At 37.7% G+C, this 25,636-nt stretch overlaps 1 protein-coding gene across 2 annotated transcripts in view; it reads right to left on the minus strand.

The window, feature by feature from the left end:
• Positions 1–25,636, minus strand: part of LOC150083271 (zinc finger protein 474-like) — a 240,254-nt gene that overhangs the window by 15,665 nt on the left and 198,953 nt on the right. For both annotated transcript variants that reach the window (XM_090377949.1, XM_090377948.1), the window contains one exon: positions 6,229–6,412. In XM_090377949.1, the coding sequence (XP_090234075.1) occupies positions 6,229–6,412 (184 nt within the window). The remainder of the gene's footprint in view (positions 1–6,228; positions 6,413–25,636) is intronic.

The following is a 25,636-nucleotide window of genomic DNA, read 5'->3' on the forward strand; positions in this document are numbered from 1 at the left end:
AAGTATACAAAAAAAAAAAAAATAAATAATAATTATTAGTGGCTCTGGTTAGCAGCTAAATGATGCAGTGTTAATTTCATAGGATGCCAGGCCTAAATTAATAAATAAAGGAAAAGAATTAAATAAAAATTAAAACCGAAAATCAAAACGAGTTTGGTTCATTAAATGGAAGCCTAAAACAAGAGTTGAGATTATTCGAAGTGACTAGATGTAGATTTATGGAGTTAAAGTCAAATAAGTAATATTTTAAAATATAATGGACAGACATTGGCTAAAATTCCATATAGAAGGATATTAAGATGAACAATCATGTGTGCCAGTTGCAATAAACATTAATAAATACAGAATTTTATATACACTACTGAGTTCAGGTAGGTGATAATAGAAGGTTTCAGTACAGTGAAAGCAGTGCATCTGTCTCACTGTACTGAAACCATTTTTTTTACCTTCCTAAACTCAGTAGTGTGTATATTAATTATACAGGGATTACCTTGATTTCTTTATAGGCAGGCTTCCTATCCTACTCTCCTAGTCCATCATGTGAAGTAAATAAATTATAAAAAATTGATAAACTTCATCTTAATGTATTTTCATGCCATCAGCACGGATGCAAATTAATAGTCTGGGATCACCATCGAGACCCCATCCCGACCCCAAAACCATCAACTTCAACGCAACTATCGGCATAGGAAAACATCATGTCAAAATTTCAAATAGTATAAAAAAACAATTAACAAATACGTTAAGACATTTTCTTCCTCCTTTAAGTTGGATGAGAACTTTTTGATCATACATGTTTACAGGATGGAAAGAAACTAAAAAATGCGCTGCTGCGTCTGTATTTTTATTTAAAAAAATTAATTCTCATTGGGCATGTGGTCATAGGACCAATCGGCCGATTATTAAAAAAAGGTCTACGAACTTTGATAGAATTTTTACATAATTTTATTTCAAGCATTTCTGCAATAAGTAGTTTACTTAATTATGTTGAATATTAATTATTTTTGCTTCATTAAAGAGAAACGCGTGACCTTCATTTACAGCATGAAATGCCAATTCCAAAGAGTTTGCTCTTGACGCTCGAACTGAAGCCTCGTGTTGTTTAACATGAAATTTTAACCCCCCACCCTGCATAGAACCTATGTAAGACAAATCGCATTCTTTGCAAGAAATGCTATAAACAAAGTCATGTGGTTGTTGCAAGGAAGAATTAGTTAAATGTTTTCTTAATAATGTATGTCATTTATTTATAGGTTTAGCTATTATTCTCATATCTGTGCCTTTACACAAGTCATTCAGTTTATTATACCAATATTCTATATATGGAACTGTAGTAAAATGCTTTTTGTCCATATTTGTTTTCTGGTAGTTTTTTTTTTTTTTTTTTTTATCTTTTCTTGGGCAATTAGTTAATTTTATTAATAGAGGTGATTGGATAGCCTCTATTAAGGAATCTCTTTGTTGGTTCATTCATCTCAGCCTGTAATCCACTCTGTATAGTGGATTATTTAAAAGCATTTAAAACTGGTTTAATGTGACTGATTTTTTATAAACTTTGGGTGATAGCTCTTGTAATGTAATAACATACCCATGTTTGTAGGCTTTCTATAAATACTAAAATTTCATCTATCCTTCTGTTTCCAAAGTGTAATTCAGTCTGATATGAATGTTATTTAATTCTTGTAAAACCAAATTTATAGTGATCTGATTGGTTATAATAAGCACATCGTCTAGATATCTACCGTAATATGAGATTTCTGGTATAAATTGATTAAAGTAAATATTCTCTGTTTTATCTAGGTATAGTTCTGCAACGAGTCCACTTATTACACAAAATTATTAATGTTTATTGCAACTGGCACACAGGACTGTCATCTTAATTTGCTTCTAGGCTGTATTTTAACTGATGTCTGGTCATTATATTATAAAAACCATTCAAAATACAGGCAGTTTTTGCTTTACAAGTTCCTGGGTTTACGAGTTTTTTTTATTTTTTATTTCCCAAGTATCAACAAAATCGAAAATATGAACATTAATTTCAAAAAATGAATGTTAAACATTCATAAATACCACATTTCAAACCACACGCATAGCTATACAATACAATACGGTGTAGTGCACCCCGCTTTACGATATTAATCCGTTACCATCGTATCGCGAAAATATAACATGAACCCAATAACACATTGTTTTTTGGTAATTCATTCCACGACCTCGGAAGTTCAAATATTTGCTATATAACTCCCTAAAAGGTTGTTTTTATAGTGTAAATTGTATTAGTTATCAATTCAAATCATTAAATGCACTACACTTTCATCGTTATCATATGTTATAAGAACCAATTTTGAAAGGCTTTGTGATATTTTTCTAAAGCACATTTCTGGAAGTCACGACCATAAAACAATAAAAACAGTTTGCATTTCCGGTTTATTGGGCTTTTCTATTACTGCAAGCAATTATAAACGGGTAGTAAACTTGACATTATTGCATTTGTGCAAATACCGATAGCTGGAATTGTGTGGGATTTTTATGTTATTATGGTAAAATGTGTTTCACTTTTACTGAAATCTTCAATCGTATAAAAAATAAGTTTTCAGAATCTTCTCTTCATTCCTTTTTTTTTTTTTTTTTAAGCTTCGTAAACTTGTTACTCCATGCAAATCATGTTAGTTGCAATTTGTGCATTCTGTTAAAAAATGCCTATGCATGCTATTGAAATTTATAAAGAAAAGAGAAGATTATCTTGGAAATAAACACCTCTTGAAGCATTTCTGAAGAAGACGACTCCTTGTGCAACAAACCAATGAGTGCCGAGCCAATAATGAGTGTGCATTTAGTCGATGATGATGAATAAACATTCTTTAACATTTGTAAGTCATAAATAATTTCTCTATTATTATAATTTGCTTGATTTTACAGGCTACGTTTTCGTTGTTGATAACGTAACCCCTATTTTAACATTATGTCTATGGGAAATAAATTCTCGCTTTATGAGCGCACGCTAGGAACGAATTAACTTGTAAAGTCGAGAACCACCTGGATGTATTTAAAAATATTACTTATGAAAATATTATATATATGTAAATTATAATTTAATAAAAATTTATATATATGTAAAGACAAAGAAATTACCATACATATACTTGAGAGAAATGAATTTAAAGTATAAGAAGGGATTAAAAAAAGGTGTTGGGGGAGTAGGAAAAAAAAGGCTGAAAATGGAGGGATTTGAAATGCGGAAGGAGAAAACAGCTTTGTTTAGCATTACCACATAGCTACTGTAGCCACAAGATTAAATTTGCCGATAGTTCTACATATGTTTATATTTTGCTATTCTTTCATCTTTTATAGCTTTTTTTTTATGTATAGAATTTAAAATTAATCATAAAAATTTCCTATCATGTCTCAGTTTTAAGATATAGATAGATAACTGGATTCTGTACAAAGATATTGTTACTGTTTGAAATACAATTTTTAAACTTAACTTTTGGTTGGTTTTGTTTATTGGGCTAAAAGTTAAGCTAGTACATCATTACTGTTCTTGCAACATAGTATATTTTGATGCACTTTTCCAGACAAGTCAGTATTTTTATTAAATTTATTACACCACTCAACTGTTCAATATATAGTGTATGATAAACTACGCTACAAGAATTCACCTTCCATTCAAATTTACCAATTGCTTTTACTGTTTTTAGGTTAATGCATTATGAAAATGGAGGAAGACAAAGCACAGAACTTGATCAATCACCCATACAATTTCTGCTTTGTTTGTGGACACTTAACCGTAAAAACTCAGGAAGAAAATATATAATGTCACAAAAGTTGCATATTCATTGTACGTCGGCTGCAAGATCAGTGACCAAGAAAAAAATTGGGCTCCACATATCTGTTGTATTAATTATACAACGAACTTAAGGCTGTGGTTATATGGCAAGCTGAGAGAATTATCTTTTGCTGTACCTATGGTGTGGCATGAGCCCAAGAATCATTTCGACGACTGCTGTTTCTGTACGACAAAAAATAAAAGGTATTTCCAAAAAGAGTAAGCACTGCATCAAATATCCAAATATTCCATCAGCAATTAGGCCAGTGCCACACGGTAAAGAACTGCCAGTACCTGTGGGATACTGGAAGTAGTGATGAAGGTACAGAAGAAATCGTTTTACCAGATGTCGCAGAACCATGTACTTCACATGATTTGGTCTACGAGCCAGAAAAAGAAAAGGCCCCACACTACATTGAACAAGAAGAATTAAGGAACTTGATCAGAGACTTGGGCTTACCCAAAGAGAAGGCTGAATACTCTGATGCAGACTACAACAGTGGATCTTACTCACAAAAGTTACAAACATTACAATATACCCTAAGTGAAATGAAGAGTTTTCAAGATATTTTGAAATGGAAAACAACATGTGTGTCTTATGCAAGAACTGAACATTGATCACAATACTTCTGAATGGTGTTTATTCATTGATGTGTCAAAGCTAAGTTTGAAAGCAGTATTGCTTCATAATGGAAAAACTTTACCATCAATTCCTCTTGTTCATGCTGTTGGCCTGAAAGAAACTTACGATAGTATGTCCCAGATTCTTGTTGCTATACATTACAATGACTATGGTTGGAATATTTGTGGTGATATCAAAGTGATTGGACTGCTTGTTGGGTTGCAAGGTGGTTTCACTAAATACTGTTGTTTCCTGTGTTTGTGGGATAGTCGTGCAACAGCCAAACACTATGATGTACAACACTGGGACAAGAGAGATGAATATATTCCTGGCAAAAGCAATGTAAAGTATGTTCCATTGGTTGATCCACAAAAGGTTTTTCTCCCCCCTTTACACATCAAACTTGGATTGATTAAGAATTTCACTAAGGCACTGGATAAAGAAAGGAGGATTCGCACATTTACTGAAAATGTTTCCAAATTTATCTTGTGCAAAGCTGAAGGAAGGAATTTTCATAGGTCCTCAAATAAGAAAGCTCCTAAAAGATGAAGAATTTCAAAGAAACCTGAATGATGTTGAACTGGCTGCATGGAGATCTTTCAAGGCTGTGGTACACAGATTCCTCAGAAAGAGAAAAGAAGAGAACTATGAGCAACTGGTGACAAACATTTCTGAAATGTTACAAGAACATGGGGTGCTGAATGTCATTGAAAATACATTTCCTTCATTCCCATATGGATTTCTTTCCTGAAAACTTAGCAGATGTCAGTGATGAACAAGGAGAGTGCTTCCACTAGGATGTATCTGCAATGGAAAAATGATACCAAGGTTGCTGTAACTCTGCCATGATGGGAGATTACTGTTGGTTCCTTAAATGGGAAAGCAATCTGGAGTATAAAAGGAAATCATTGAGTGGGAAACATGTCTAAGTAACATTTATTGTGTGTAATAATTACAACCATGCATGCTTATATTGTATAAAAACAAGGAATTTAAAAAATGTGTATATTTTTTGATGTGGACGTGACAGAGCCAAAAAGGTTTGATATTTTCATAATCAGGACATTAAATTTGTTCAGAATAACCAACTTTCGTTCCAGAGGTATGACAATATATGAATCTATATATTGCCTGCCGCAATTACAAAACTGTAGAAATTCTCCAGAAAACATCTTCTGAATGTTCTGCCCAGTTTCTATATTCTCAAGCTGGTGGCTCCACTTTCTGTGTTTTATTTAACGTGTAACCGGAATTAACATTATTGCCTGTGAGTGTCCACTCTGTATGTTACTACTCTATGAGCAGTGCATTTCTTAGATCAAGTTTGTTGATGGGAAAGGGTGGAATTGTAAATGTGCAGCGGAATAATTCCTGAAAGACCTGGGCACTTTTATAGAAAACTCTCTACTATAGCTTGGTTAGTATTTTGTCTTTGATGCAGAGTATTCGTTTAAAATTTATTAAGGTAGCTAAAAGCTCTTCAGAATTATATACTGTGGCCTCTTGCGCCCGCTGCCACTTTTATTTATTTTTAAAGATTTTTTTTACCACACAAATGGCATTCAGCATGTCTACAACACGATTCCAAACCACTGTTCTTATAATCTGGCCATTTTTAATTTCAATCACTACGCACATAGGTTGGTGTTGTGTAAGCACATAAATGATACTTATGCTTGTCTGCTTTTTTTTTTTTTATATGTGAGAAAAATTCACTGTATAAGTGAATTTTTGTAATAAGTGCTCTCCTAGAATGTTACTCTTATTAAATGTACCTTACCTTTCAGTATTAAGTTTGGCTTTTGAGGTGCAGGTCTCTGAAGAGGTTCTGGCAATTTATTATTGTCTTGCTTCCATTTTTGTAGGCACTGTGATTCATGAACAGGAATTGCGGTTCCACTAAACTGGCGACCACAAATGTAACAAGTTACTGTAGGCATTTTACGTGGCGTTCTGGGCGAATTCTAGATGGGAAAAGTTGAAAAATGTATATATTAAAAAGAGGTGTTTTAAGGAAAAAAAACATTTAATAGTATTAAGTTTTACTGACTGTTATAAAATTATAAATTCACTATTAAACCAGGGTTAATCTTTAGAACATGAGCCCCCCCCCCTTCTGATGGATGCGTGAAACAGTGATGGACAGGCTTAGCCCCTCCTATCTGTTACTTTCTTGACACTGAATGGAAGGTCTGGCCTTGTGCATAGTTTACTGCTTTATTGTGTCTCCCCTTGCCATTGGATTAAAATCACAAAACTAGTTTCTGATTTAAATCCAGCAGCAAGGGAGGGGGGAGGGCTTATAGTAGCCTATGAAAGCTACCGGTGGAAGGGGCTAACCCTGTGGGTCATGCCATGCCTCTGTAACAATGGAAGTGAGATCATATTCTAAAGATTAGCCAATAACAGTATTAACCTAGTTGCACTTAGTCTTACTCAACCGAAAGTATATTACGGGATGATTTGCATGCTTTGCAGGATGAAAAATCCAGAATAACTCATAGGAACTTTACTTCCTCTGCCTGAGATCAGCTAACTACAGCTTCTAATGAAAAGAATTTGAGAAATTCTTCCAGTCTTTATGGGAATCCAGACCAGATCTTTACAAATGACTGTTAGAAGGTGATGTAATATCTTGACTAGACTGCCGTGCTGTCGTAGTACACTGCTTGATAAAATTAACAGAATATGTAGAAAACATGGTGTAACTTGTGCAGCTTGCAACAAAGCAGGGAAAATTTGGTTGGAGGTGTACCATAGAATAACAATAAAATCAGGAGACAGTGAGAAACTTTGGACAGATATAAGGGACATTTATAGGGGTTGTATAAGAGTTACCAAAAAAGTCTCATTACAGCAGTTGATGCAAGATGCTTGAAAATATGGTCACATTATATCAGTACTGCTTATGATCCCTTCCAACAGCTAAATAGGCCTGACAGTGAACCATACTTGATATAAGGGTGTCTATAAGATTCTGTAATTCCATTGTTCCACTAGCACTAGCTCTCCAAGTGACCAAAGAGTTGGATGTTGGCATGCAATGTGATGCTCAAAGGCGTCCCACGCTTGTTTGATTGGATTTAAGTCTGGTGATCGTGCTGGCCATGGCGGTCATTAGATATCTTCAGTTTCAAGGTATTTCTCCACCACTTGAGCTTTATGTGCAGTGGTGTTGTCGTGCATAAAAAGGAAATCTGAGACATCTGCACCCCCCTAAAAAGTTGCACATGCAGAGGCGGATTAAGCGGCCGCGTAGGGCCCAGAATACTAAGGGGCCAGAGGTCTTAAAATGTCTTCATTAGGATTCGAGGAAAATTGTTTTTTTGTATACAATCAACCCTCCTATAATGCGGTATTATTTAAGCTTTTGAAGGGAATTTATTTGAATTTTGGTGAGATTCTAACTTTTAACTGGACATCAGGGGATGAAATTTACTTAATTGGGCCTATTTATGCTATGTGTAAATAGGCCCAAATTAAGTAAATATATATTTTTTTTAATTACACAAAAAAATCGATCCCTCCCAAAATAATAATTTGATTTAAATACGATTTATGATATGCGGAAAGAGGGCTACATATAAAATAAAAATTTGAGGTTTGTAATTTTTTTTTTGTTTAAAAGCAAATTGCCCTGACAGGCCGCTATTTTTCATAATGAGATTTTTTTGTAAGAAAAACAATCATAATTCGGAAAGGGGGGCCCCGAAATTTTTACCGCTTGGGGCCCCCACTTGGCTTGATCCGCCTCTGTGCACATGGGGTTCAAGGATCTGTTCTTGGTACCTCTGTGGAGTAATTGCACAGAGGTACTGAGAACAGGTTATAGTAGTACCCCTACCAAAACATGGAGGGGTGTGGCCATTGATCATTATTCCAGCTCCACCATAAGTGTCCCTTTCTCTGATGTTGGAGGAATGGTACTGCATTCTTCATCTCCAGATCAGATCCCAGGGGCTCACATCTGGTGAGTATGGGCTTGGCACACCCAGGGTCCTGAGCTGGAATTTTTTGAATTTTTTTTTTGGCTAGTGCAGCATAAGCCTCAGCCCTCTTTGCACCATATGGCTAATAATAATAAAATGTCTAGAATCTGTTTGTAGCCAAAAATGGGAACCATCAGAGAACAGAACTGTACCCCATTTGTCAGGGTTCCAAGTCACATGTTCATCTCACCAGTTTTTATGAGTTCTGTTGGGGTTAATGGGATATACGCTGCTGGCTTCCTTGCATAGAGTTCACTTGAATTGAGCCTTCTTAACAGAGTCTGGTTGGAAATGTTTTCACCTGTGGCTACAGCAACCTCAAGAGACGATGACAGGACATCATCAGGTTTCGGCTGTTTAAGCCAGATAGTGGTCTGTTCTAGTCAACATAGCCCTCAGGCAACCTTGGCCAGGCCAACTCATCTTGTAATGGTTCCTGTCTCCTGAAACTGCTTCCATAGTGCTGAGACGACACTGTGACACATTCAGCCAATGTACCACCTCCTCCTACAATTGCCTGGCTTCAAGTTGTCCAACAGCGACTGCCATCTCAAAGAATCATCTAAATGATGACTTGCCATCCTGAGTATGGAGATGTGGCTATCCCACTGAGCAAGTCAAAAAATGCAAATGAAGTGAATGAAATGCTTAGTCAGAAGAATGTTCAGATTAATACCTAACATTTGGAACAAAATAAAAGGGCATAGTATATGTATTAAACAGATCCATCTTGCAGGCTTCCAGAGCAACAGAGCTGGAATTCTAGGAAAATTATTTTTTCTTGTCTTCAGTTTTTTTATGCTCAGCTGCTTCTCTAATGGAAAACTGCTCTTTCCTCTGCTTTTCCATGCTTAAATGTATATCCCTTTTTTTTTTTTTTTTTTTCTGTCTAGTAAAGTGTGTATTTAAAACTGAATAAAAGCTGAATATTAAACCTGAATAAACAATATATTAGGCTATGTATAATTTTATTAACCTACTATCACTCGCTGCCCTCATTTTAACAAAGTTGCTTTTGTGGTGTCTGTGTTTTTTTGTTTTAACTATAAAAACTCAATTTTTAGCTTTACTACTGAATTGAAAATGGTGATCTGTTAATTACAATTTTTTAAACTCGGTTTAAAAATCTCGAATGAAAATAAATGAGAAAAACCAATAAAAATTTTTTTATTGTATTTTTTATAATTTAAGTCACTGATTTATGGATTGAAACACACTTGTGTAGTGTCTAGCAGATATAGTGTGAATATCTTTCTTCTTGGTTGTTTTGAATTTAGCTGGCAAAACCAAAGCTCTAAAGCAAGATTAGTCACCTGTTGACATCTTACAAATGCCATGTGGGAATGGGAATTGCTCAGAAGAAAGATAAGAGCTTTTGTTCATCCGGTATCCGTTAAATGCCAAACAAAAAATTCTCTCAATTTATAGTATATTAAAAGTGAAAATACTGTATAATCAGTTAGAGAATATTGATGTGTAAAGGTATGTGTGAGGATTTGATATTATTTTCAAATAAAAAAATAATTATAAAAAAGTGGTGTCTATCAAATGCTGTACTAGAAACAGAAAGTTAGTAACATTTACGAATAGTATTACAAAATCAATTAACCTTTTACTTGGATTAGAAAAATTTGATGCTGTAAATTAAATCTATATTTAATTTTGTTTTTATACAAAAATGAAGTTATACACTGTTCTTTCTCTTTTAAACAAACTTAAAAACTATTATATTTAGGCCACCCGAATAATTAAATTCATCTGCCATGCTGTGCCTTATGTCTGTTAATTGCACGTGTTCTATGGTCGATTAGTCTGTTTGCTGGACGAAAAACCCCAGTTTCTGGAGGAAAAACCTTGCTATCTATGCATGAGACAGACTAAGTCAGCCACAGAGTGAAAAAGCCCATTAAAGTTTCTTGTGTCATCGATGGGATTGAGACCTGGGCCTTTTCCACCCGGTGTGGGGAGGACGGTGACGATACCACTGTGCTACCTGCACAGACTCTTTTAAACACTGGGTATTTTGCATAAATAGAATTAGTATTAGTAGTGCATATGGTGAAAGTAAGAAATTACAACATTAAAAAAAAAAAAAAACCTACAAACATCATATGTCCATTTCCTCCTAATAATTTGTTTAATCCTTACTTAAATTTATTCAAATTTGTACTTCTACAACAACAAATGGAAGTTTATTACAACAATCAATTTACTCTCTGGCTGAAAGCAAAATTTCACACAGCTATCCTGCAACCATCTTTTCAGTTTGCCAGCCATAGCCAGGGGCCTCACCCAAAGAGGGTCCTCATTTTCAGTGTAAGTATTTTCTAAAGTAGTGCTAAAATTTTCTAATAATAATAATAATAGTTTATATATACAGTATATATTAAAGGGGCCTCAAAGTTAAATATGGTCAGGGGGCCTATTTCATCCTTAATGCAGCCCTGGTAAGGATGCTGTCAGCATTTAGTTTACTCAGTCCATTTAAAGTCCTAAAGACTTTAATCAGATCTCCTTGCAGGTGTCTAGTTTCCGGATGCTGCAATTTACAGAAGTGAAGTATTTTTTTGCACTCCTACCTAATGTTGCTCTTTTCTGCACCAACTGACATGCTTGCTAAAATGAGGTGTCCTAGACTTGTATGCAGTACTCAAAATGGAGCTTAACTATTGTCTTATACAGCAGGATAACTACTTTAACCCTGCTGGCCAAGCTCTTGTAAGTTATCGACAGAATTTAATGAGTTATAAGACTATACAATTATCCCTTGGACTCTTTTGTTCTTCACCATCTTTGAGTGTGGTAGCACCCAATTGGTATGTTATTCTGGGGTTACTGCTACTCAAATGGAGTATCTTGCATTTATCAATGTTAAACCTCAATTGCCATTTCTCAACCCATCTGCCTAGTTTCTCTAGGTTTTGTTGCAGTAGCATACCCTTGATCCCTGTCGTTAATCACCCTACCAACCTTTGTATTTTTGGCAGACCTAGATATGCCTCTATCGGTACTCTTAATAAATATGATATAACCCCAGGGGCTCACATCTGGTGAGCATGGGCTTGGCACACCCAGGGTTCTGAGCTGGATACCATCATTCTTTTCTTTTGTGATTCCTTTCATTCTTCTCTTGGTGATTCCTTTCTACTTCAATCTCTCTCTCTCAGGGTAACTCATTTTATTTTGGTCGGTGCAGCATAAGTCTCAAGCTTCCTTGCACCATATGGCTAATAATAATATTGATTAACTGGATTAAATAAATCATCTGCATTAACTTTTGTGATAATTCTTGCTTTTCTTTGGTTTTGCATCTGTCCTGAGTTTCTGCAGCTCTGGGGTTCCAGCAGCACATAGCCCCTGATGTGGGAGTTTTCCTCTTCATGGCTGCTTCAGCGCCACTGGTGATGTTCTTTGGTGAGGAGGTATTCTAGATATTGTTCTTTGGTGAGGAGGTATTCTAGATATTGTTCTTTGGTGAGGAGGTATTCTCGGAATATGTTCCCAGTTTGCCTTGTCTATTGCAAACCTGTGCAGCATGTCTGTGGTAACAGTTGTTCTGGTTTGGTTTCTATCTGTGCAGTAGGTAGGGTTGCCAGATATCCTTTATTTCAAAAGACAATCCTTTATTTTAGCCAAATTATCCTTATCCTTTATTGAAACGAGATAGGATGCAATTTGTCCTTTATTTTCATTTTTCAATGCCTGTACTTTGTAATTGCAGTGGCAGATTTCCGTACAGGTGTAGGAGGCGTACGCTTCAAACCCCACATGTACAGGGCCCCCACACCAAAAAAAAAAAAAAAAATTACAATTTCATTTCAAAGCTTTAACAGGGGATATGTTAAACCCTTCAAATGCAAAATCCACCACTGAGAAATGGAATCATAAAGAGATAATCTTAACCTATTCTAGCCTCTCTGGCTGATATATGTAGTTTCATGAACACCATGCACTTAACTTCATATACTTCTCAATGAAATATTTTTTTGACAAAACATAGAAACTTGCATCTGTGTGGCCATGATCTGATTTTCATGAAAATCGTGCAACTGGTAGATAATTAACAAAATCATAGATATTGAAAAATCATTTTAGCATTAGTAAAGGCATATGATGCAAGAAAGCAAGCTTATGCAGCATCAGCCAAAAAAAAAAAAAAAAACCCCCTTCCACTTCACCCTTCCGTTCGTTCGAAATACCCGTCCAGCTGAGCCTTAAATTTATTTAGGCTATATCAACTTCCACAACAAGGGATGGAAATCTGTTCCAGCAACCAACTACCTGCTGGCTAAAGGCAAATTTCAGCACATCTATCCTACATCTGTCTTTCCTCAATTTGAATTTATGCCCTCTCAGGTGATTATTCTGAGCAAGAGGCAGTATCCCATCAGCATTGAGCATGCTCAAACCATTCAAGGCTTTGTACACCTCTATCAGATCACCTCGCCGGTGCCTAGTCTCCAGACACTAATTTGCAAAACTTAAGCCTTTCTTCCTAAGAGCAACCCTTCGTTCCATTCACTAACCTTGTTGCCCTTCTCTGTAATCGCTCCAGCAGCTCTACATCCTTTTTGAAATGAGGCCTTCAGACCTGTATACAGTACTCAAGGTGCGGCCTGACCATTGCCTTATACAAGGGAAAATCACCTCCCTATCCCTGCTAGAAAAATTCCTGTATATCATTGATAAGACACCATGAGATACTCTTGCAGCCCGTCTGCACTGCTCAGAGAACTTCATATCTGCCTGCACAATTACCCCCAGGTCCTTTTCATTCTCTACCACTGTCAGTGTAGTACCACAGAGTTGATACATTGCTCTGGCATTGCTGTTTCCCACATGTAGTACTTTACATTTGTCAATGTTAAACTTCATTTGCCACCTCTCAGCCCATCTGCTCAACCTTTCCAGATCCTATTGCAGCAGCATAGCATCAGTAGCGTCCTTAACAACCCTGCCAACCTTTGTATCGTCTGCAAACTTGGATTTTAAGCTTGATATACCATCATCAATATTATTTATAAATACAGAAAACGACAATGGACCCAACACTGAACCCTGAGGGACTCCACTAATAACATTAGTCCACGATGAGCAGTGTCCATTAATTACCACTCTCTGTCTTCTGCCACTCAACCATCCCTTTATCCATAGCAACAATTTGCCACACTGCTGCAATTTGTGCAGCAGTCTTTCATGTGCAACAGTATCAAAAGCCTTTCTTAAGATCCAAATATATTATATCAAAGTTATTCCCTGCATCAAATTCTTTTGTGACTACATCATAGTATCCAATCAAATTGGTCAGGCAAGACCTTCCTTTAACAAACCATGCTGTGTCTGAGCTATAACTGAATTCTTGTCAAGATGATCCTGCAGTGCTTCTTTAACCAGTGCTTCCATTAATTTTCCTGTAACAGAAGGTAAAATCACAGGTCTATAATTACTTGTCAGCCTTTGATCCTCCTTTGTGAATTGGGGTTACATTTGCACATCTCCAGTCTGTGGGTACCTCCCCTGAGTCCAAGGAAGCTCTCATAATTATGGCTAATGGATTGCTTACTTCCTTTGCTGCCTCCTTTAATATAACTGGATAGATCCCATCCACCCCAGGTGCCTTTCTTGTATTTATCTTCAACAATTTCTCCTCCACTTTACTCTCAATTATTACAAGATCATCTAGCTCACTGCCAGTGTTTACTTCATCTATGGCATTCCCCTTCCTGAATAACTCCTCATGTGTGAATGTAGATGCAAAAGATTGATTTAGTTTTTTAGCTACCTGAGCAGGATAATGAACAGTTGAACCATCGATATCAAGTGGACCAATCTGATTTATCCCCTTCCTTCTAGAGGTTACATAAGTAAAGAACTCCTTGCTGTTTTTCTTGGCATCCTTTGCCAAAGATTTCTCGCAATCTGCCTTCGCCTGCCTAAACTCCTTTGTAACTGGGTTACAGATCAAATTATATCTATCATAGGCTTTTGTGTCCCATGTTAATTTATATGTATCCCATGCATTTTTCTTCTCTGCCATATGTCTCATTAGTTCATCTTACATCCATTTAGGCCTGAACTTTGAACAATATTTCTTAGTTGGTATGTAAAGCCTAGTAGCTTCCAAGATAAGTTCTTTGAATGCTTCCCATTTTGAGTTTGCTGTTGGTAACATCATCAGTTGGTCCCACTGTATAGAATTTAAATACTGTCTCAGACCATCGTAGTCGCCTTTACGAAAGCAATAACCCTTCCCTTTACCCCTGATGGTAGTTACCTCCTTGAGTAAATCCCACTTCAACACACTGTGCTCACTGCCACCTAGTGGTTCCTGTATCTGTAGATTCTTAATGCATGAAGAATCACTACTGATAATCAAATCAAGAGTATTATTCCCTCTAGTTGCCTCCCTGCTGGGGTGTGAGTGACCAGCCCCCAAATTCCAGTCAATATCTGGGAAATTAAAATTTGCCATTATAAGACTCTCTGATTTACTGGCCTACTCTATTTCCCTGTACAGTTTCTTATTATACTCATCAGAGTCATTAGGCCTATAGCACATTCCTACTCTCAATTTTGATCTCCTAATGCTTGTGTCACACCAAACTGACTTGACACATTTTTTATAATATGGAGTTCAATGGCTTTGTTTAAAATGTTTTTTTTTTAACTTTACAAAGAAGCATTTATCTATCTATCTCATTTATACGGTTATAGGCACCTACGTATTTCATGTTATATACAAACATATTTTAATTTTTAGCCATCAAAAATGGAATTTCGCCCAAAAAAGAAGAGGCTTTGTTCTTATAACAAAAATTGTGAGTAAGTAAAGAACTAAACATTACAATGATTCAAAAATTGCACCAAAAATATGTGGAAGAACTAAATCTGCTGCCATTGTTTGTAATTATTTAGGTAAAAAAGCATTGCAAATTGTTTTGGATGATTTAAAACATTATGATCCACCATTATGTTTTTGTGTACAGATTGATGCTTCTAATAGAAAGAATATGAAAATATTTCCTTTGTCAATTCAGTACTTCAACAAAGAATATGGTCCTACAAACTATTTAGTTGATTTTTTTTGAAAATGCTGATGAAAGTGCAGACGGGAATGTTTGAGTGCCTAAAAAATTCAATGAGTAATTTAGGATTGGATTTGCAAAGGGTATCTAGTTCAGTGCAGACAATGCATATTGTAAATTTGGGAGCAATAAATCCTTATTCCAAAATACAGTCGGTCCTCGTATAACACGTGTTTGCATTACACGAATTCGATCATACACGATTTATAAATAGGGGAACGTTATCTTATATAACACGAACCGAATTCGCTTATACACGATTTGCCTTTGTGTTTACAAGAAATGGCAGTCGAATGCAGAATCACCCCAACCGAACGCAACACGATAGGAACGAAGAAGATTCTGAAAATGTATTTGTGTTTTATATCAGTGAAGGGGAAACACATTTCACCATAATAACGTAAAAACCAACACAATTCCAGCTATCGATATAATCGCAAATGCAATTAGATGGAGTTTACTACCAGTTTATAACAGATTCCGCTAGCAGAAACGCAACTGGAAATTGTTTTTATTGTTTTATGGTAGTAAACCCCAGGAAATGTGCTTTAGTAAAATGTCAGCTAGTGAGATGTTCATAGTGTGTCTCTGCCTTCGGTGTTGTTTATTCAGTTGCTACATGCGCGCAGCTTTGTTTATGTGTATCAAGCGTGCCTCCTCGTTTTGTAATTGTGCTTTATTCCCTAAAAATGAGTAAAATACTTAAAAGGTGTGAAAAGGAAGCGTCCTGGCTAAGACACTGCAGATTCAGAGAGAAAAAAAAAAAAAGAAGCAATATCGATAAACAGAGGCGGACTGGGTCAAAAATTGTTACCCGGGAAAATTTGTAGTGGCCTCATACTACGGTTTATGGCCAAAATCACACGGGCCTCCTGCCCACCGTGGTTTCCCCCGTAAGGCTTATGGCCAGTCCGCTTCTGTCGATAGAGAAAAAATATGAAATTGTGAAACGCTTTGAGCGAAATGAAAGACCATGTGATATTGCACGTGCTACAGACCTAAATGAGGCAACGCGGAGAATTACAAAGAATGCAGAGAAAATAAAAACAACTTTCATAGTGGGAACAACTCAAAGTGTAATTAAAATCCATTAGATTAAGACACAAAGAATTGGAAGAGATGGAACGGCTGTCATCTCTTTGGATAGAAAATCAAACAAAAAACAGTTTGCTTACGATAGAAGCAAAAGCATTAGCAATATTTTATTACGACTTACGTATTATAATTTATACTTACGTATTATAAAATATGTAAGTATTTTATTACGACTATTTTATTTAATATAATAATTTTTTTACGAATAAAATACGTATTTTATCCGTAAAAAATACTTTTTTAGTATTAAAAAATACTAAAAATACTTTATTATAATATAATATTATTTTTATTACGTATTTTAATCGTTATAAAATACGTATTTTATAACGATTAAAATTACCCGATTATTTATTGTGTTTGGTAATGTTTTGGTTCTAAATGTGTGTTCAATCTTGGGTGGTCGGCACTAACCCTTCTTTTCCCATAGGGCCTGTTGTTTACATTGCACGATTTTGCATTGCACGAGGGTTTCTAGGAACGCAACTATCGTGCTATACGAGGACAGACTGTATTAAGAAATCAAATGAAGATGTAATTAAAGCAAACTGCCATGCTCACATTATTCATAATTTAGCTAAATATGCTTTTGGTAATTTAGATATTGATATAGAAAATATTGTCTTGAAAATATATGGTTATTTTTCTGTTTCAGCTAAAAGAAGCGATAACGTTAAAGAATTTCATAAGTTTGCCGAAACTGAGTTTAAGGAAATTTTAAGGCACTTACGAATTACAAACTTTCTTTACAAACACACGTATAGAATGAATTTGCTTTCATGGGAGGCTTTGAGCCTTTATTTTGTAAGCAAACCAAAAGACTGTTCCAAACAGCCTTTTAAAATTCTTCAAATTAATGAAAATTCAACAGTGGGCTCTATAATTATATTTTCTTTTCTTAGTGTATGCGATTGAAATAATTTGCAAAGCAATAAAAGAGCTTGAAAAGAATCAAGCGTGTGCCACTGATATTTTTGATTGAGAATTTTTTGGGTATCAAGTTCATTAGCATTTTCAGAAATTAGACCCTGTAGTTAAAAGCACAGTAATAAATAATTTCAAAGCATTTTATAATGCTGTATTGAAATATCTAGGAAAGAAATTTAATTTTAATGAAAATACCCTTTTTTGAAACTCAGCAAATTAAGCTTTAAAAATTGTTGTTTGAACTATGACTCATTTGTTGAAGTAGCAGAATATTTTAAATTAATAGAAAAACTAATGATTTGATGAGGTTTCAGTACTGAAAACAAATTATGAAACTGTCAACTTCTGAAAATTTTAAAATTTGTTTGAGTTTTCGATTTTAAGCTTTAAAATATTTTCAAGGTCATTTCAAAATATGTTTTTTCAGTGCCAGGGACTTCGGCAAATTCAGAAAGGATTTTTAATTTAATGAACTTGAAATGGAAGATGGGCAAAATAGATGTTCAGTTTCATTCATATAAAGTGAACTAATGATCTACTTCAATTTTAAAGATAATTGTTTAGATTTTTCTGAGAAAATTAAAAAATTATGCCGAAGTTAAGGCTGTTTGAAGTAGTACAAAATACGTTCAATTGTGAATGATTTCTAGCTATTAAACAAGTATACGTTTTTTTTTTGTGTTTTTTATCACGTACCTAAAATTACTTTAGTTTGATGTAAATTAATGCACTAAACTTGCATTAAAATATCTGGATCATATTCATGCTTTTTATATAATTCATTAACCTTATATATTAATCTATATCCCTCCCCATAGAAAGCCATAGTTTACCATTAAATATTTTAAATTCTAAATTAAACTAAAATTTGCAAATATTTATAGTCAATAAAAAAACTATAATTTTTAAACCAAAATCTAAAAAATATAAACAATTTTTTAAATTATTAACTAAAAAATCATTCAATTTTCCTTTTTGGGGGTGGGGTGGGAGGGGGGGTGGAGTGAGAGTTGGAGAGTGGTAGCATTAATTATTTTTGAGTGTCCTTTAATCCAGTCATAGAAATCTGACAACCCTAGCAGTAGGTGATGGTTCGGTGATTGGATCTGGTCCATGCATTTTGCACAGTCGGTTTGTAACGTGAGTTTCGATGTTCCAGGAAGTTATGTTATATTGATTGTTGCCTCCCAGAGCGTGTTACAGTATGTTGGGAGGCAGGACTGATTCTTGACCGTGAAGATTGAATCTGCGAGAAATTCCTCCAGTCTCTCGCCATTCATTATACCTCATCGGTCTGATGTTGCATTATGCCAGAAAGGAGACTGGCAGTTGATGTCTGCCCTGATTAGAATTTTTGTCTCACTAGAGTCGTTTGTATTATTTGCATTTGAGCTGTGGCAAAGTTAATTTCAATTCCAGGTCTGCAGTAAAGGGCAATTGCATAGAAACTTCCTATGGATTTTATAATGTGGGCCCAGGTGGCCTAGGGAGTGCATACTTGAGGAATTTGTCAGTTATCTCTGGGTTCCTTATTACTATAGCCACCCAGGGAGTATCTTCATTGCTTTGGACAATTTTGTAGCTGTGTGGGTAGCTCCTAACCTGTTTCTGATGGGTGTATGGTTCAAGGATGATTATGATGTCGGCATTGTCCTCATCCGTTTTGAGGCGAACTTGATCACTTACCGCTCGGGCCTGCTGCGCATTTGGTTGGTGGATCTTTAGTACACCGTTGTATCATTTATGGTGTGTCCCCATAATCAGTTCTTTGCTGGAATGTACTCTTTATTTTGATATAGGTGGGCATTTTGAATTGCGAATGGAGTGCGTGTGTTCAGTTCTGAGGCTCTTACAATTAGCGCAAACAGGTTCCTTGATTTTATTAGGACAGTTGTTGAAATCATGTCCTCTCTCCCAGCAGTGGCTGCAGGTATGAGAGGTGTGGCCATACGTGCAGCATCTAAAGCATATTAGTATGGCCAATATGCTTCAGAATTGGAGACGACACTCAATATAGATTCTGCTCTGCATTTTTAAGGCCTACCAAGCAGGTGGGACCAGCTCCACAGTCCATTTATATCTCCACTGTTCTTTGACTTGGTTTTGCATTTTGGGGTCACTAGCGATCCCTTCCTGGTCTGGTAATTGGCTTCTGAGGTTTCTTTTATATATCTCCTCTGCCAATTGTTGGGGTTGTGGGTCTTGGTCCACATTGAAGATAATTGTCGCTGGCCCTTTCCTTTTTGGGGCCTCAGTCCTTATCTTTGGGTTTTTTAGTATTTCTTCTGCCTCCTCCTTGCTTTCCGTCTCTATGACAATTCCAGGGTTCCTTGATTTTCTAATGGACTTAATCCTGGAATTTTCGAAATCTTTCAGGTTGTCTATAGCCCTTTTCTTGATTTATTCACTAGAGCGCTACTTTCCATTGGGTCTGAGGATTTCTGCATTTGGTGGTAGATGACTTTCATCAACCAGTGAAATACCACCACTTTGCTTATTGGAGGCTTGAAGTGGTGAAACCCATGTTTAGTCTCTAGAGCAAAGTTTCCAGCATCCCCCTCCCCATACTTCTCCTTCAACCCATGCACGGTACTAAGTACTATAGGTTTTGATACGTTTCGTGTTTGGGGTTTTCATAAAAAAAAAAAAAAAAATATTTTCACTGTCATGTTTAGTGTGCTCCTCAGCACTTGGGCATAGGATGGGGTATGCTGTAGCATTTGGTTGTCACCATCCAGTTTTAGGACTTCTATAGTTGCCACAGCCCTCTGGTTCTGCACATAGGTCTTCATAAGAATTGTTTCCAGTTTTCACCACAAGCCAGCAATTTCAGCTCTGAGATTTGTGGTAACTCTGTTGTTTTGGTACTTCATTAAATTTTCAAGGGCCGTGTGCAGTACATTTGTCTGGTCGAGCACTGACCCTTCGGTAAGGTTCGATCGAGTTTATCTGTCTCCACTGTTTTCTGCTGCTGCTCATTGATCACTGCTTGTGCAGGTTTCTTGAGTATCTTTACCTTCACTGGCACTTCTCATGTCTCTGTCCGACTTTGGGACAACCATCCTCTTGTTTTTGCATTTGACAACTGAACATATCTTTGTGTCCTCTTGATCATCTGGATTTTCTTTACTAGTCTATTCTGTTCCCTCCAAAGTCTGAGGAACAGAGTTTTTGGGCCCTGCGAGTCAGTCGAGATGATTTCAACTTCAGGGGTTTCTATTTTAGGCTTGATTCCAGATTATCGAGAATGTATCGGATAATTGGAGTTGTGGTAGCAGAGTGGGTTGGTGGTTCGAAAATTACAGCAAATGGTGCCTGCCACAAGTCTGTAGCTAAAATAATAGGCACACAGTGAGTCTGCAAAGTTTTGGGCCAACCCCACAGGTCACATGGGGAGGAACGCCCAAGTGGGAAAATAGCCCTAGGAGGACCGGGCTACTTTCTAACCAGATTATCGCAACTACAGATGATGATAGTCAAATGAGTTTTTCCACACCCCTGACAGGAGCGAAGATAGTCTGTCCATGGTAAGTCTATGGCGGGGGGGGGGGTCACTAAATATATTGCAGAAAATTTTTAAATGCACTGAAATCAACACAGTTTGTTGGGCCACTCTTTCAGCCCAGGATAGCACAAGGGTAGCACCTTCCCCAGTCAGGAACCAGATTTAAGTGTGGCAGCCATATTATATCGGATCTCTTCTCTATTTCCTTGTTGTGAGCAGCATGGTGACCTGTCTCACAAACAAAGGAAATAGAAAATAATGCAGAAATATGGTTAAAATCCCTGTAAATCTCTCAAAGTTTCTTACCACAGGAATCCTCTTCCTAAACTGTTGCTGTTGGAATGGAATTCTTGTAAATTGGCACATATAAAACTCATTTTTTAAACACAAAATATACGGAGTGATAAATCACACGTGCATATTGAACAGCAGCCCCTGTTGAGTCTGAAGCAGGTCAGTGTCGTGTTAGTTGTCTGACGGCACCAGGGGTTCCCCCCATCTCCGCATTGCTTTTATTGTGGATGTAACAGTTCACTGTAAAGGCCAGAGATTTAAAAGTGTATATGTGTAATGTGTATCGTTGTTCATCTGGTCATTTAGCTCCTAGACTCCTGCTGGAGCCCAACGTTGCCCATACTTGGCCTTGCAGAGGCAGACCAGGTACCCAGTAGTTTGAAATTTTACTCTGGCAGGCCCTGCTACCTAATTTCCTGAGATTGCAGTGGCTAGGGCCTTAAAAAAAAAAAAAAAAAATAGGGGAGACATATGCTAGAATGTACTTAGGCCGAAAGCGGTCCCAAGTGTGTTAATTTAGACATTTAAAATTTTTATTGTGAATGGCATTCGCTTTTTGCTGGCAGTACAGGTAGAGTAGGGGTGGGAGACTGAAGATTGGGGGGAAAGGTAGAAGTATGGGGACGATAGGTAAGGCAACCCCAAGTGTCAGTGAGGCAGGCCCGTACCTCACCAGAAGAGGAAGAAAGGGGGTGGTGAGGGGAGACAAAGAACCGTCCCCTTCCCCCTCTTCCCCTGGGATAGAGGGAGAAAGTGGGCCCGGCAAAACGCCCGATGAGATCACCAATTGGCAGAGTGGCAGCGGAGCTGCTGTCATCTTCGTAGTTGGTGTCCTTTGCAGTGTTTGTTGTCAGGCTTGGCACAGGATGTCTGCAATTTTCAATTTAGATCAGGGATCATCCATTTGCTCGATGGTTATTTTCCTGTTGGGGTCGTTGTGTTACTAGTCATATTCTTAATTTGTCACTATCGAGGTTTGTCTCTTGACAGTATTTGCCTTTTGTCTTGTTCTGTTCAGAGTTTGTCTGCTCCGGTATTCATATCCTGCCTGGGCAACTTAAAAAAGGTCAAGGTTGTTGCACACCCTCGTTTTATTTCTTTTAATTGTTTAGAATGGCTGTCTCAAGCCGCCTTCTTGTGAAGAAGTCTGGGAAAAACGGCTGAAGGCTTTGTACTCCTCTTCAGTGTCCAGTAGTAGTGTTCATGGTTTATTGAATTATATTTTATTCTTGTGATTCTTGCAGAATTACATTTTGTATATTGCAGGTCAGTGTAAAATTTATTCATGTCTGATGCACCAGGGGTTTCCCCCATCTCTGCATTGCTTTTATTGTGGGTGTTACAGTTCACTGAAAAAGCCAGAGATTTAAAAGTGTATGGATTTTGTAAGTGTAGTGTTATGTATGTATCGTTATTCTTCTGGTCATTTAGACCCCTTCTGGGGCCCAACGTTGCCCACACTTGACCTCGTGGAGGCAGACCAGGTAACCAGTAGCTCTATATTTTACTCTGGCAGGCTCTGCCACCTAGTTTCCTGATATTTCAGTGGCTAGGACCAAAAAAAAAAAAAAAAACATTGCTGAGGTTTTTTGTAAGACCCAAAATATAGTATAAAACACTACATTTTGGAATACCTAAAAGTTTGCGTATGTAGCTTAATTTAGACATTAAGAGTTTTACAGTGTGGGATGTGTGCTGGCGTATAGATAGTGGTGGAGGCTGAAGACGGGGGGGGGTGAAAGGCAGGAGTATGGGAATGATAGAGAAGGCGTCCCCAGATTGTCCGTGAGGCAGGCCCATGCCTCACCAGGCGAAGAATGGGGAGGCGGTGGGGGAGGGAGAAAACCGCAGAAATTGTCTCCTTCCCCAACGGGGGGGGGGAAGAAAGGACCACACAAGGGAATGTGGCCAGGAAAGCCAATCTGGCCGTACAGCAACACTGCTTCTCTCTTTTGCTGTTATGTTCTTCCTATCCAGGTCACCAGAATTTGGGGGCCATTCATGGGACGAGGTTCCATCCGGTGTGGTCAGGGCCGTATTTTGAAAGATTTATTTATTTATTTATTATTATAGGCTTTGTTGCACTGGGTGCGGTCTTATCCATTTGTAGTTGGAGTCAACTTCATCTGCGTGGACATATTGCAGGAGGTTTTGTCCTCATGCTGGTGCCCCCCCATTCGGTTGTAACTTGAGAGTGGGTTGAAGTCAGAGCTCCGATATAGCTCAGTGAAAGACAAAGTTTAGTGAGGGTCAGTCTTGCAGTTGCTCGTGGGAACTTTGTCCTTTCAATTCACTGGTGTATTGTCAACAAGGTGGGTACACTTTAATCCTTGGGTTTGTGGTTCCCTGTGTCATCAGGTAGGAGCTTGTGTCAGCTCCATGGTTTTGTCTCCTTTACTTGACTCTGTCCATCTGAGTGCTGGTAGCGTGTTCCACGTGTTGTTTTACAGGGCCACTCGCTGTCTTCTTGCAAATAGTTTTTGTGCATATTTGCTGAAGGCTTTATATTCATCCTCTGATTCAAGGAGTTGGTGGTCCCAGTTTTTAGGCAAGTACATGATTTGTGTAATGAGCACACATATTAGGTCTTTGTATAATAGGCATTCATACAAAGTGTTTCCATGATGCGTCTTCACCGCAGGTGCATGCCCCATCTTCAATAATCCCAAGTGCTGTAAGTTTGGCCTTTATTGGTCGGTGCCCCATCAGCAAGGTTGCATTTAGCCCTATGGAAAACCAGTGGGGGGAATCGGAATACATGGTCTATGTGTGGTATGAATTTTTTCTTAACTTCTCCCTTTGTGGATGCGGACCAACGGTTCTGCCACACATGCTGTAAATGTGTCAGCAGTCGCTTATTTTCTGTATTGCAGGCATTTGCCGGGTCTGTGGTACTGTATATCCAATCAGGTTGGTTATTTTCCCTTCGGAAAAGTGCTATAACATACCGCAGTGCACGAGCTCCAGGTCCAGCCAGGACCTGCAAGGCGTGTGTGCTCAGTCCTCAGTGGCAGATTACCCATTAAGGCAATGAGGCACATGCCTAGGAGCCCCAGGCTTTGGGGGGCCCCAAGCCAAGACATTTTCCTATAGTGTTCTAAAATAGATTAATGTTTTCAGTAAACATCATAAAAATGTTGATTAATTTCAGCAAAAAATTCAAAAGTACAAAACTTTATTTATTTGCCACCTAACTTTTATTTATTTTTTATTATTATTTTTGGGGGGGGCCCCAATTATAATTTGCCTAGGGGCCCCAACTATCCTTAATTCGCCACTGTCAGTCCTGCAGGCTCTTGTTATGGTAAGGAGTATGGTTTGCTGTATAGTGTCGAGAAGTTTTCTATTAACCATGGTTAATTTAAGCAAAAAATTGGGGTCACCTACGGGGCACCGGGATGAAACCGCCTTGTAGTACTGAGACAGGGTGCGTCTATTTAGCCCACAGTCTCGTCTTGACACCTGGCAATCATGGCTGTGTATTTCCTTATTTTTTCCTCTTTTGAGTATAGGAGGTGCGGTTTAAAGGAGAGGTTTTTATCTGTGATAAGTCCTAGTTATGTCACTTGCTTCATCACCTTTATTGTGTTTCTTGGAGCTTATTTAGGATGGTCTTCTGATATCAAACGTGCCCTTCAGTAGGATTGAGTAAGTCTTCGTCCATTCCTGCACGATCCCCAGCACGTGATTGGCCAGGGCATCCAGTCTGCCCTTGAGTCCTCTGCCACAGTCAGGACTAGATCTTCGGCAAAGGCCTGGGATCCAATCCCCACCCCAGCTCCATTGCAGGAAATTCATCAAAGACTGTTCACAGGAGTGGCCCCAGGACCGATTCCTGTGGACAGCACCTGTGGATGCTCTTGGTCACTTTCTGGAATGGCATAACTACCTCTATTTTCCTATGCTTGAGGTTGGTCATTATGCTCTGGTAGAGGTTAAGTGGGATCTCCGCCACCCGGAGTCTGGGGAGGATGCTTGGCCGCCAAAGTGAGTCAAACGCCCCAGTGAAGTCGACCAGGATTGCGAGGAAGTATTTCTTGGTACATTGTTGTGCCTCAGTCTGAAGTTTCTGAATGGCTTCAATGGTCGACAGACTTGTTTGTGGTGATTTTGTACACCACTCTGCAGGGATCAGTGTTGCCTGTTGTGGAGACGAGATTCTCCCAGGCTTTCCTCTTATTTTTCTTGATTTTTTTGGTGTAAGCATTTCTCTTTTCTTGGTAGCGCTGTCGCAAGATTTCCACTTCCGCAGGTCAGTATGGGGCATGAACAGGTCGCCTATGCCGTAGGCCT

The sequence above is a fragment of the Mastigoproctus giganteus genome, chromosome 7 (assembly GCF_048544385.1).
Source record: "Mastigoproctus giganteus isolate SK-2022 chromosome 7, ASM4854438v1, whole genome shotgun sequence".
Classification (NCBI taxonomy): Eukaryota; Metazoa; Arthropoda; class Arachnida; order Uropygi; family Thelyphonidae; genus Mastigoproctus; species Mastigoproctus giganteus.